This window comes from Notolabrus celidotus, chromosome 11 (assembly GCF_009762535.1).
Source record: "Notolabrus celidotus isolate fNotCel1 chromosome 11, fNotCel1.pri, whole genome shotgun sequence".
Taxonomy (NCBI): Eukaryota; Metazoa; Chordata; class Actinopteri; order Labriformes; family Labridae; genus Notolabrus; species Notolabrus celidotus.
In genome coordinates, this window is record NC_048282.1 from 23,293,061 (window position 1) to 23,307,889 (window position 14,829).

The 14,829-nt window shown below is 40.5% G+C and overlaps 1 protein-coding gene across 1 annotated transcript; it reads right to left on the reverse strand.

Annotated features, from left to right (window-relative positions):
* Window positions 1-1,432: 1,432 nt before the first annotated feature.
* Window positions 1,433-9,564, reverse strand: tmcc1a (transmembrane and coiled-coil domain family 1a). Its single transcript, XM_034696010.1, is given in 8 exon segments — window positions 1,433-3,683; window positions 3,686-3,713; window positions 5,444-5,511; window positions 5,514-5,578; window positions 6,932-7,505; window positions 7,508-7,622; window positions 7,881-8,136; window positions 9,343-9,564. Coding segments are annotated over 7 exon segments (1,341 nt in total). The 5' UTR covers window positions 8,088-8,136; window positions 9,343-9,564; the 3' UTR covers window positions 1,433-3,399.
* Window positions 9,565-14,829: the final 5,265 nt, after the last annotated feature.

Here is a 14,829-nt window from a genome sequence, read left to right on the forward strand (position 1 = left end):
ATTTAGGTTGTAATGTGAGCTCACATGACCATTAAGTCTTCCTTTCAAGTACGGACCATTTGATGTATCTCCCTCTTTGCGTGGTTCCGCTCATCTTAGGGTTAATGACGGGTCACCGTCCCACCTCCTGTGCTCCCCAGTCCCCCGGCTCTCAGATTAGTTCTGCAGATCCGGAGGGTTCTGTTCTGGGCGCATACGGCACGGTAAGCACCGTGAAAGTGCTACCAGATGGGCACATCAGCACACCTTTCCGGGCTCTGACATTCACATCTATCCCACATAGCTTTCTTGCGCGCCTACCTCATAAATATTCAAGCGCAACACATGTGCCCCCACTCAAAAATGCGCGAATATGGTTAGCATTTTTTGTCTCTGGTTGGTGTGTGCATATGCTCACATCTCTGAATAGAAATGAATGATAGTAGTGTCAGACACTGCATAAATCAGTTTGCCGGCGCGCCCGAGAAGTGTTATCTCTGAATACATGCAATAATTAAAGTTGATGCCAAATCGTGCGGAATCGCTTCTGCCTATTTACTGTGGACTCCTCTGGGGACAGAATCACTCTCTACTCTCTCTCGGCTCCCTCCGTCGCCACTCGCAGCTTTCAGTGGGGCAGATAAGTGCGCTTCGTGTTTACCTTGGCGCACAGCCATGCGCATCAAATCTGGCAGCGTAAAAGGAGGAAAGCGCTCTGATAAAGTGTAATATAATGACCCGACTGACTGCACGGCACAATGAAGGAGCCACCAACAGCCTCGTGCGTGCGTGCGCGAGCCTCAGCGGGCAGTGACGGTGCGTACATGAGGTCCTGCAGGGATAAGACTCAGTGTGGGTCAGAGCTGTCAGCATCAGATATCACCCCTGAGCTGTGACTGACTGCTGCGGTTTGGTGCTGCTCAATCAAACACGTAAACTACGAAATTAAACTCAGTGTGAGTGCGTGTGCGTGTGTGTGTGTGTGTGTGTGTGTGAAAGACATAGAGATAGAGAGATGAAGAGAGAGAGAGAGAAAGAAAGAAAGAAAGAGAGAGTTAGTGTATGGTAGAATAAAGTGGGGGAGACGTGCACTCTTGTGTTAGAACAAAAAAATACAATCCCTTGTGGTCCACTCATTTGGCAGCAAGGCTGAAGTTAAAGGGGCCTTCCATCCAACCTGTTTCCTTCCTGATAAGAAGTGACACCTCCTTGTGTTTAGACCCCCACCTTCCCATCTAACAGTCCATTCACACAAACCAAACACAGCCTTTCACAGCCACAGAGACTAAAAGAACATCCCAAGGACATTCAAGGCAAAAGATCGCCATCTAGTGGTCACACGACAAACCTGCAAGATGTGGCTTAAAGAAATGTGTGAAGAAACAGTCAGTCATACCAAAGAAGACAGACATTCTGTATATGAAGAAAGGTAAAGAAAAGTGATGGCTCATGGGTAAGTCAGGAATGCACTTTATTTATTCCACACTTAGAAAAAGGACATCAGAAGGCACTGGAGTGGTTTAGCACACAACCCTACATCATAGGTGTTACTGAGGCCAGGCTAGGGTCAAAGGTCATCTCACCCTCAAAATGATGAAATAGAAAAGGAATCTACTTCCTGACGTTTTAATTGCATGTCCAACTTGAGAGGAATCATGTTCGACTTTGAAAGCGACTAAATTCCTCTCAGTGTGGGTTCTTATCTAAAGACGAGGATGATCCTTACCAGAATAAAGTCTTCATAGCGCACCGAGGACAACTGTCTTAAGAGTGACAATCTCTGAAGTCTCTATCAAAGGGTTCTCTAACCTCAGCCTGACCTGTGTGTTATCCAGACGTGTGCTAAAGTGCAGCTGTACAGTTCAAGTGATCTCACTATCTGTTAGGAAATCAGGCTCTCAGCTTGAAATGCAGGGGGAAGTATTAAATGTGCAAGGTCATCTTATTCAGTCCTTGACTAGATGAGAAAATAGAGAGGGGTTTAAAGAAAGACTGGATGCCTCGTTAAGGAACTGTACTCGAGGGGGAAAGGTGCAGAAAGATCTGAAGTCAATTTCATCTTCAGATTGTGAAGTCTCTGATAGGTTTTTCACTTGAAAAAGTTCTGCCCCTCAAACAGATACATCCTTGACATCCAGGCAAGACATTCATGACATGTTTGAATTCAACCAAGGACCTTGACCTTGGACCCTTTGGGTGCTCAGGCATCCCGGGGTAGACTTAGGTTTGGCACTGGGTGATTACACCATGAGATAGTGTCAGAAGGACAGCTAAAGAAATCGTACGCAGGGAAAAAGTGTAATGAGGAGTTCAGTGTCACATACAGGCAGTGTGTATTTGACTGGTATATGGCAGTGGAGACGACTTGCACTGTAGATATGAAGCAGCAGCATTCCTAATCCAACTGAGAGGAGCTGGATAAGCACCAGTGGTCTCTCCTTCCTAACCTGATCACATCAAGTATGGCGGGGGAGGCAATTATCCTGGCAAATTGATTTTACTTGGACAACAGCCTTTTGTCATTGCTTTTAAAAGCAGTTGGTTTCTGTGTAATTTTCAAAATGAATACATGCAGCATTGTTGGCAGATGCTTAGCAATAACCAGATGGTCTCTGTGTGTTTATGTGCTGTTGGTGTGGTGTACAGCTTCCATTCTGTCTTTATGTTTCACTGATAATCACTCCCCGATAAAACAAAGTCTTGTTTTGTTTTACGTAAAAGAGGAATAATAATAATAATAAAAGCATGTGATCCTCTCCATGAGACATGGTAAGGAAGCTTAAAAACTCTCAAGTCATCATGACACTCAAAGTTCAAAGTCAGTCCTTCAAAATGTTCCATCTGAACACGTTTCATCACAGCAAAGAAAGGAGTAACTCCCAGGAAAGTCTTCAGCCATGGTTCAAATCTACTGATCACAGCTAGGTAAGAGTTCTCTTGCTATGGCAATCAACCACATCATCACATTTGCAAGTCTCTATAATTAGACTGGGTCTTTATGAGGAATAGCCAACCCAGTTGACTAACCTCCTCCCTGTAGAGAGGAGCATAATGCTACATGGTACTGAATAAAATAACATTGAAAATAAAAATAATATTATTAGAAATAACATTATAATTGATTAAACTCTAAAGATAAAAACAGTACAGTGCTGCGTTTTGTGAAGGGTCGCAACACAAAAGTTCATTTTCAAAAATGTAAACAGTCTTGTCCTTCCTAAACGACAATCATTCTCAACGTCACTCTGGTTCTTCCTCTTTTCTTGATTCCAGAGTGTCCCAGTGTGCTCAGCCGAGTTTTCAGTGCTCGGCCACACGGCCGTCTTAACCCCAATCTCTTTCTTCAAACCTCCTGCATGACTGCAGCTACAGTTACATCGCCTGGTTTCATCAGAACAACAAGTGCTGGCTCAAATCTAGTCATCCTGGGGGCTGCAGGGCACGGTGTGTGTACCCTGAGAGAGCGTCCCAGTTCCTCCACAAAAAAGCCAGCAGGAGGATGAGGAGGAGGGTGGAGAGGGTGCGTGAGCGTGTCTTCATCAGGGGCACCACGCAGTTGGCCACAGTTGAGACAAACACCAGAAGGACGGCCATAAGGGCCAGCAGCACATTGATAAGTTTTCCCAGGAGAGTTTTGGCCGTGGCATTTTCCAGCCCCTCCAACTGGACGACCTGCTGTTGCTGCTGCTGGAGCTCCATCTTAGAATCCTGGTCTGACAGGCCTCCAATGCCTCCTGCAGAGGACACAGGTGAGCACAAAAATCACTCAACAAAGTCACCTTTCAGTATCAACAAACAACAATCAGAACTAAAGCTAAGATGTTCTGTTTACAGCTTAGATCTGCATTTCACCAGCATGTGTTTATAATAACCTGCCTCTCTCTTGTTTGTGAATTGGATGGACACATTAGAAACACTTCTTAGTTTAATGCACTCAAGTTTAATGCATCTGCAAAACATTTAAATAATTAACTAAGTATGTCTCTTACAGCTTATAAATAAACTGGACATTAATCAATGTGTTTAGATATGATTGAAGGCTGTTTTATATTGCATTTGTTTTTACACTGTTCCCTAGAGTGGCTTCAATTGTGTTTTTGACAGACCACTATCGCCCCCTGCTGCAGGGGAAGAGATATGCAACCAAGGGGCAACTACAACTGTTAATACATTTATCATCATACACAAATGAAAACACCTTAGCCCCCTTAAGACAACAGCACTACAGGAGTCATGTGACTTTGACTTTAAGGAAGTGATTGTTTTTGAACCAACATAAAGGCAGATGGACAGACTGGCTTCTCTGCCTCATCCCCCTGTGTACAGTGTCAACATGAACCATGCGATAATGCCTTCAACTGCTGAAAGGGTGTGTGACCACCTCAAACTGTTCTACCAAGACATATGACGTCTTGTCTGAGCAGCCTGCATCAGCTCACCACTGAAAAGGTCAGACAGCTTGAGAGACTGAATGACAAATGGTAAGATTAAATAAAGAAGACACTGCTGTATAATTTACTGGAAACGATATAAATGTATAACTACAGCAATTGGCATGCCGTAATTGTATGTTGACCTATTTATTTTGAGTTATTTTGCTTTTGCTAGCAGAAGCTGCAAGGCTATTTTCAAAGGTGTCAGAAGCATGACTTTGGATGACAGGCGAGAGAGCAGGGATTAGGTTATTATTAAGAAATATAACAGCAGCAGCATCACAATAAAGCTAAAAAGAAGATGATGTTGGAGCTATTTGTTTATTTTTTATATTAGTTGCTTATTTATTTTAGAATTAATAAGTAGTATTAGTTATTAGATTTATCCAAACCTTTCTTTAGATTAAGATTTAGATTTAGGGGATATATTTTTTGCTAGTCATTTGTTTAGTATGTTTAGATTTTTTGTATATTTAGTATTTCTTTAGTTTGTTTGGTAATTAGGTACTGTGGGCACCTGAGGTGATTTAGGGAGGCAGGTGGCAGAAGGCATTGGACTTCTTTTGCCTGTGTACAATGCATCCCCATGGTGCATCAGTGACCCTTTGATTAGGTTGAGTTTGAGTTTGATACTTTTATTATTCTTTGACATTTTTTTTTCCGACAAATGGCCACTACAGATGATATATGAAATTCAGTAATATATATTAATAAGATAAGCAATTATTTTTTTTACAACACAATTATTAATTAATTTGATCCCTTTTCATCTTATTTGTGCCAGTTACAAAAACAGAGTTTGAGTATTCTTATAAAGATGGTTGATTTCCCCATTCCCTCTGTTTATCAAGTCAATTAAAATGATTGTTGAATGACTTAATTGCTAAGAAGTGAGGAACAGAATTTTACTCTACCCTCTTTGTTCAGGGAGCAAAATTAAATGTCATTCTGCCTGACCTGGTTTTCTATAACGGGTCATTTATTTCTGACATGCGTGGTATGTTTTGTGGACGTTAGCTTGACAGACGGACCTGTATGTCTCTGGCTCTCTCATACGACTGGTAGGCAATCTTCTCCTCCATACTGGCCAGCTCCTGTTGAGGTTGAGGATCTCGTTCTGGTGAAGTTCTGTCAGGTCGTTCAGCTGCTCCTCCAGACGTTCACACCTGAACATCACCCACACACACGCACATACACATACACATACACACGTGAGAGTCTGGGCCATAATTAGATTAGACAAAGACACACACGCAGGAATAAGTAGAAACAGAGCCTAAAGCCATCTGACCACATGCCACCTGACGGGACTGATGACTCGCCCTGACAAGATTAGGTCTAGCTTTCTCATCTGCTGATCCGACTGGCCAATCAGAAATGGTCAGGAGAATGAGACCGGCCAATGGGAGTTAACCAGCAGGAGGGCAGAGATCTATACTGCTGTTGATTTAAGCAAGGGCAAACAATCGGATGGACAACATCAGGGTAAGAACAGACAGGAGGCAGCACCTGAGTGTGTTTGTCCATTGTTTGCGTTTTAACCCAGTTTTACTGATCATTCCAGGTGAGTTCACAAACACAAATACGATACATCATGTGGGTGCAATCCAAGAAGCTGTGCATAAATCATACATTATGGATTTTCCCCTTAATTACCAGATACCTGACAACAAAATAAAGAATTAAACTAAGTAATTGTGAAAATGTTTCTGTATTCTTGCCTTGATTAAATTCATAACATGACCATTGAGTCACATGTTTCAGCTCTACATTCACCAAAAATAAAAGTAGCTATTTGCAGCCATTAAGAGGGTCACATTTTGGGCATCTCTTGGTTATAAAAGGGAAAGATCCAGTCCCAGAGGAGATGTTCAGCAACATGACTTGTTTATAAATAACGAAGGTTCTTGGTGGTCATTCTATTCTTTATTTGGTGTTAGAGGACAAACATGGAGAGCTCTAAACTCTGATGGACATTTTAGGGAAAAAAATGCTCATGTTTTGTTCACTATAGCTGCCCTCTCCACCATTTTTCTGTCCTCTTAATCTTTGTGCCCTCTTGTCAAAACACACTGGAGGAATGTTAGCATGTTTTATAAGGCAAACTACCCAAAGACAGTCTAAAAACAAACTCTGTACAGAGATGTCTGGGTCCAAGATGAGCTATGCAGGGATCGGTCAAAGGCCTAAGAAGTATCTAGGATCTTTGTACATGATGGGCAGCGGTGATCTGTGTGAGAGTTTGTAACTTTTAAGGAGACTAAACATAAACCGCTGTTAAAACAGCCCAATGTAGATTTTCTCTTATAAAGCAGAGGCATATAAATAAATTTTTTAGATCAGTTTTGATCCACAAGTTTAGCCTGTGATGTATCAAAGCAGCATAGTAATGTGACTAATCAGTAAGTGTTTAGTTTCATTTACAACTCCTTATCACACACTTCTGAATTTTAGGGGATTTCTTTGCTAAACTGGAAATGCTTCAGGAATGTATGATGCACGCGTCTCTTTTTGTGTACCTGAAGCGCTCCTCTTGCAGTGCTTGCATGACAACAGTGTAGTCTCTCTGATAGTGGGTCTTCAAACCATCAAGGCTCTCTTCTAGCCTTGACTGGCCCTCCCTCAGCTCTTGCACCTCCTGCAGCAGCATGTCCAGGTTGGAGCTCTGGCTCCTTTCTAACGTATTGCCCTTGGAACTAGGAGGACCTCCGGGGGCCCCCGTGGTGCTGTTGGCCCCTGCTGAGCCTGATGTAGCACTAGAGCAGTCATCCTCGCTGCCGTATTTAGGACTGGGCTGGAGGTGATGCCCAGCGCTGCCCAGGGAGCGTCCGCCAGCCACCGTCAGAGCGTCTTCCACCGAGGGGTCGTCCAGAGAGTCTTTGAGCGCGGGGATGTTGTCAGCGCTGCCAAATTTGTGGCGAATGAGTGAAGCGATCTCTCTGGGTTTGGAGACGACAGCCCCTGCAGCCGAGTGGGTGGCCTGAGAGAAGCTGGAGAGTCCTCCCTTGACGCTGTCCACTACGCCTTCGCTGAAGCCTGTGACTTTGGCTCCCACGTCCTTCAGGCCCTGCTGCATATCCCGCAGAACATCCTTGGCTGGCGAGGGATGCCGTTGTGCTCCACTTCCCGCAGCTTCCGGTGGTAGTGCTCCAGTTTCCGCTGCAGCTGCTGGATGGTCTGCGCCGACTTCTGATTCTTTTTCTCAAAAACCTGACAGCAATGGAACAGGTTTTTCATTAAAGAGGGGGCCAAACAATTACTCTGCAATAAACAACTTCGACAAATTAAGAATGCTCCCTTCCTGCTCTAGGGATAAACAATCTGAGTAAACAGGTTCAGTGTCATTGCACTGATTGAAACATAATAACAGAACCCTGCTGAAGTGTTTTTTGCCAGCCCTCTGGATTAATTCCAAAAAAGTACGTGCTGACAAATTGTAATATGAAGTGCAGCAGCAGCTCATTTTACCTGTTTGATGCGTGTGCTCTGCTGCTTGTCAGCATTGTTGGCCAGTTTGAGGGTACTCTGCAACGTTGTCATCCGGGCAGTCTGCTCGATCTTAATCTGCTCTGTAAGTTTGAGGATTTTCTGCTGTAGCTGAGCGATTGCCAGCTTGGTGCGCTGAGGGTCCGGGGTGCTATCCTCACCTCCTGGGAATGAATTGTCTGCCCACATGAAACAGCCAGGGTGTCTGGCCCAACCCACTCACCTCCAGCCGGTCTATCTAAAAGTTTAAGGAGAAAGACAGAGATGGGAGGGAGGCAAAGGGCGAGGGAAGGAAATGAGGGATTAGAGAGAAAAATAATAGGGGGGGGCAAAAACAGGGAAGAAAAGTGTGAGTTGCATATTGAGGGGTTTTAGTCATTTGCTGACAGGCACAGAAAAAAGAGGCTTCTGCATTTTTCCAGCCGGTAGGAAGGAGGGCAAATTGAGTCAGTGGAGAAGCCACTTGCGGTCAGTTTTCTCTAAAGAGGAAGATGCGGCATATTATTTTTACATTTCGGACTTTACAATGAAAAGAAAGTGAAGAAACAAATATTTTACCTTTCCCAACACATCCAAACATAACTCAATTCTTAATGTGAATCGAAACCTATCCGTAAGTCAATCTTTTTGGGGGAAAGAATGAAATTAATATCACCCAAATCTTTATTGTTATTTGTTCAGGTAGCAACAATACAGGACAAAACTGGCAGGATATTAGATTTTGTTTACAATGCATCCACAGAATATTGTTTGTGCTGCTTTTCTGATACTGACCTGATTTGTCAATAAGCCACAAAGCATCGATGTAAAAATCTGAGACACAATCTAAATTGGGTTTTTCCTGTAGTTTCCTAAAACTAGATAAACTCTACCTCAGAAAATGATGAACCCAAGACCTTCAATCACAAACAGATGATGTGATTCATTTCCTCAAACACCTCACACTGAACATTGTGATATTACTGGCGCTGCAGTATGTGAAGCAAGGAGGGATTGAGATGAAGTTTTCTGTACTCATCACTGAGCGTGATATAAAAAAATTGAAACTGAATAGGACAACACACCAAGGGAGGTCAGAGGACATCCAGAATCACAAAAAGCTGAGAATAAGGCAGAGTTAGACCCAAGGGGAAGCTGGCATCAACCACCCACACATCCAGCTGCTTCTAAAGAAGCTTACCTTTATCACCACTCCATAATAGGTAAAAACAAATGCACCGGGTGCTCACCTGCATGTGTAAGAGTATGACTAATTGATGACTGAATCCACAGTCAACAACGCAAACCACAACACATGCAAGAGGAAACAGCAACTCCGCTATAAGTTTCTGTCTCCTGTGGGGATTTAAACAAGGAGAAACCACTAAGTACCCAACAGTACCTCTCTTTTCTAAGTCATCCTCGGTCACAAAAACAACCTTTACATGCGCAAAGAGCCGCTCACCTCTTTATAGGTGAAACGAAGAAGCTGTTCCCAGTGCATTTTTCCAAATGTGTCGGCGTGTTGAGAATCTTCCTGTGTTCTGACGCTAAAGTTTGGTTTAACATCTAAATATCATAGCACGTGTAATCTCCTCCGCGCTGTTTCTTTAAAGTTTTAGTTGGACACACTTGTCGTCCTCACTCCCCCGGCTTCTTGTTGGGGAAGTTGGAGCGCACCTGAAACTCACTCAACTGGGCTGAGCTGGAAGCCACGCCCCCTCCCTTTCCCCGCCCTCTCCTCACAGCTGAGGGATGACATCATCCTCTGAGCTGCCCGGCACGCAGCCGTCAATCACCCTTACGAGGAACAGAAAGACCTCCAAAGTAATCCAGTTTTTCTTGACTGTTCTCCTTTGCGAATAAATAAAAGGAAGACACTAAATAATAACCCTATGACGATTATTAACAGTTTGTTTCTTTTAGAATTGATTTTAAAGTCCTTTACTTGTTTTTAAAGCTCTTAACAGCCTTGCTCCTCCATACATCACTGATATCCTGTCATTTTATGTTCCAGCTTGATCACTGAGGTCCTCAAATGCTTCCTTTTAAATGTTCCTCGTGTGTCTTACACAGAGACAGATAGCTTTCTGTTTTTATGCCCCTAAACTATGGAACTCTCTGCCTCTTGACATTAAAATGGTGAGCTCTCTGAGTGTTTTTAAAACTAAACTTAAGACTTACCTTTTTAATCTAGCTTATAATTTGGAGTAATTTATTTTTAGCCCTAGGCTGCATTACTATTTAATAATTGCTTTAACGTTTATTTATTTTATTTAATTATCTAATTATCTATTTATTTCTTGTATTTATCTGATCTTGTCAACGCTGCCTTATTTTTAGCTTTTCTTTCCACTCTTACTTATTTTATTAATTTTACTATGTTGATTTTATTTTATTTTTTAAGTATTTTATTTATAATCATGCCTTTTATAATTTTACCATTGCTGTTGTTTTCTGTCTCCCTGTTTTTCTGTGAAGCACTTTGGGCTGCATGTTTATATGTATGAAAGGTACTATATACTGTAAATAAAGTTGAGTTGAGTTCCATACTTGTCTACAAGTGTCATATATTTTGTTATATTAATTCAAATTAATTATATTTATTAATCTGGTTAAATACACCTTCTCACGGTGAAGAGGAAACTATTAAGTTTAGAAATATCTTAGTCAATCTTGAGTCACAATGTCAAACATGACAGGAGTAACAATATATTTACTTCACCAGTTCATGATCAATTGTCTACATACTGTGCACTGTTGTATATAAACTATCAAACATGTTAACAGTTTACATTAGCTCTACCTCAGACATACACAAATTTAAGATGCTATTTTCACATACTTACATGAATAATAGTCAAACACTGTAACCCTATGGCACTCAAAGGGGCCATTGTATGGATTTGAGAGTAATTAACCTTTAAGTGACATTGTTGAAGGATAATTATACCATGCACAGAGTACTTCTATATTTCAGTGATGCTGCATTTTCAAAATGTATCAAGTTAAACTTATATAAACAAACTTAACTTATGGACAGTACGTACATGAAAGACCTACTTAAACTACATGCAGGCGAGATCCGAGAGTATTTACTGTATTAATACAGCCCTAATAGAGTAAGTGCAACAGGGAATTATTATCAGGGAATGTCAATAATAATTGATTGCCGGTTACACAAACAATGAACGATCTAGAATAAAGGTAATGACTTACAAAATACCTCAAACACACAAAAATAAATGCTGTTTTTGTTTTACATTGCATTTTGAAACATACAAAAACGCTGATTGATTTTATTCAGGAATATGTGACATATTTTTTAGATTTTGACACGTGAAGTCAAATCTCAGACTCTCTGTCAGTGCCAGCCTTTAGAGAGCAGCACAATAGAAGGGGACTAGAAAAACCAGTCTGACAGTCTTTGACTACACATACACACACATACAAACTTGGCTCACTTAGCTACGGCAGATTCCTCTGGACTGGGAGACAAAAAGACTGAGCCAGTTATTTACAGGTTTTAGGTCATTTGTTTTTACAATGTAAGGCTTACACATTGCTGTCCCAACTGTGTGAAATGCAAGAAGGTCCAGTCAGTGTAGTTTACAGTAAGACTGATCATAATGAAATGCTTGTGACAGGCAGCCAAGGCGATCAAATGAATCAGACGACTAGAATAGCCTTCTGGTCTGGCACGGTAAAGAACTAAGAGGTGACGTTTCAGAGCTGCACCTGGCCTGTTCTCGACAGTTAACCATACAGTATTAATAGCTTTAAGAGGCAAGAGTATGAATAAGGGGGTCATTTGATGCATGTGACAAATGCATGGACGACATGTAAAGACTTCCTCTCACAGACGTCATATCTGCAAAATCAACAATTAGCCAGCTAGCTAAACATATAGATAAAAGGGCAAAGGACAACTTTTATGATCCCTGAACTAGAATACCCTGCAATATAGACAAGATAAAGGTTTAGATATCATGATAGGAGGGCCCAGTGACCTGCACACACTGGCACCAAATCAACACCCGTACATTGATCAAAAAAATCACTGTCAGCAGAGTTCTGCTCTTATGTAAGCAAATGAACCACACATCTCTGGTCAATCAGGTATTCCCTTTTTTATAGCTCTACAGTTGGCTCATGTATCCCCTCTGACTGGTCCCTGCACAGTTATGATCTCATTCTACGCAGACTCATACTGTTATGCTACCACACATAGCAAAGAGATGCTTCATCCCCAGCTCTCTGACAGAGATAAAAAGTTCCAGTAGCCATACAAACTGTCTGTATGATCAGTGTCATCCCCAAATGGCCGATTTTTTTCCGGAGACTAATCATGCTTGTAATTAAAGATGGTGAGCTGAAGGATTAGGATAATTTCCCAGGGTTAACACAGCCAAACATGTTGATGTGCTGAGCCACTGAAGCAAGAAGAGACAGGCACTGCATCACTGACGTTTGTGTAGCCTAATGAGAGAAGTTGAGTGTGTGTGTGTTTGCAATTGGGGGGGGGGGGCTACTTGATCCCACTCTGATTACACTTAGTGAGAAAGACAAAGAGGGCTGCATAGATCTGTCCCCTGCCCTGTGGGTCCTCGCATATTTTCACACATATACACACTATTTAAGCAGTCTCACCCCACCCATATCCCAAACTGGGTCTGCCTGCTGGTGGGTCTGGTTGCCCAACAGCCCCTGATCCATGTAAAGCTGGTTAGAGGCGTGAAGCAGCATCCCTGACTTACCTGAGATCCACCGGAGGCTTTAGAGAAGCCCAGCCGAGCCTAAATGCTCAGACCTGCAGCCGTATGTGGCACATAAACAGGCGTTTAGTGAGCATTACCAGGCTAATGTTGTTCGATATGCATCACACATAATTAGATTCACACAACAAGAACATCTTGTACAGCCCAATCAAAATTTCTCTCAACCACACAGGACACACATATGTCCCAAATTCCTTCTCGCTGAATGTAGGTCATAGAGCAGAAAATGGACTTATGTTGTCACAAGACCCATCCATATTTTTAAGGCAATTTTTCAGTTCTCTACTCACTCAACAACGCAATCCCCTTTTTCTATGGGGCGCTGTTTGTAAAGTTGTGCACATCGAAAATAACAGTAACATTTCTCCACATTTAGCTCCAAAACATCAGAAAAATGTAGAGTGCATTTTTAAGTCACTTTTTTAATCACATTTAGAGGAACATTTGTGATCTTCTTCACATTTAATTTTGTTGTGAAAAATATATTAAGTTAAAATCATTGTAAAATCCAAATGCTAAATCTAAATCTAAATGTTAAATTGCTCTGCGATCCTAAATATTTAGCTGATATGCAAATTCAAGCTGCCGCCCAGCAAAAATACCAAAATAAAAGCTTGATAGAGTGATACAGACTTAGCAATAGCAACTTAGCATGTCCGTACCATAGACTGGGTCAGTTCTGTCTCTGAGCGTTGTGAAATCTCTTTGTGGCCTCCAAAACTGCCTATCCAGCATTTATACAGCGGGCAGATTTATATTTAATATTTATATTTATATTTAACATTTATATTTATATTTAACATTTATATTTATATTTCATATTTATATATAACATTTATATTTATCATTTATATTTAACATTTAGATTTACATTTAACATTTATATATCACATTTATATTTATCATTTATATTTAATATTTATATTTAACATTTAGACTTACATTTAAAATTTAGATTTAACGTTGAACATTTAATAAAGTAATATCTTATCTTATCTTATATTTATATTTAACATTTTGGTTTATATTTAACATTTTGATTTATTTTTAACATTTTGATTTATATTTAACATTTATATTTATATTTAATATTTACATTCATATCTAACATTTGATTTATATTAAACATTTATATTTAACATTTATATTTAACGATGAACATTTTGATTTAACATTTTGATTTAGATTTAACATTTTGATTTAGATTTAACATTTTGATTTAACGTTAAACATTTTGATTTAACGTTAAACATTTTGATTTAACGTTAAACATTTTGATTTAACGTTAAACATTAATATTTAACGTTAAACATTTATCTTTTTATTTAACATTTGGATTTAACTATGATTTTAACTTAATATAGTTTTCACTACTAATTTAAATGTGAAGAAGATCACAGATATTCCTTTAAATGGGATTTTAAAAAAGTGACTTTTAAAAATTCATTCTACATTTTTATGACGTTTTGGAGCTAAATGTGGAGAGATGTTGCTGTTATTTTGGGTGTGCACAGCTTTACAAACAGAGCCCCATACTTTTCTGTCCCTCAGGCCCTGTTTAATGTGCGTGGTGTTTTATCAGATGACTCAGGTTCATTCAGGTTCAGTTAATGTCCAGATGCTCTGATGGCTTTAGAGTGGAAACAGACAGTTTTAAGCTTCTTTTCACACATTTGATGTCTACACCTACACCATCTTAGGGTGACAGGAATTTGAACCCAATTTCCACCCTTTGTAGCTGCTTATCATTTAGAGATATGTGTATTTTTAAACCACGTCTCACATTATTTAGGCTAAACATTGTAATTGTAATGCACACCACTGAGCAGGTATGTGATTGTTTTTTGTATAAACATTCTTGTCTAAAACTCCTGTTATCTTACCCTCTGACTGTTTTCTTTGAGATAAAACGGTGGTAAAGGTCAGAATTTCATTGCTTTTTGTGAGTGTGAGTGAGAAGTACAGTACCTTGCCAGTTGTTAAGCCTCGCATTCCTGCAGAGTAGTTTGTGATCTTCCTGTCATATCCGCATGTGTTTCTTGTGAAGCACTGCTTTCACATGCCGAGATGCAAGAATGACATCTAACATACTTGGAAATCGGTTCCTTGGCCTGCTCTACATCTTTTCAATGACAGCATTCTCTTAAGTAGAGAAAAAGCTGCAGCTGTTAGTA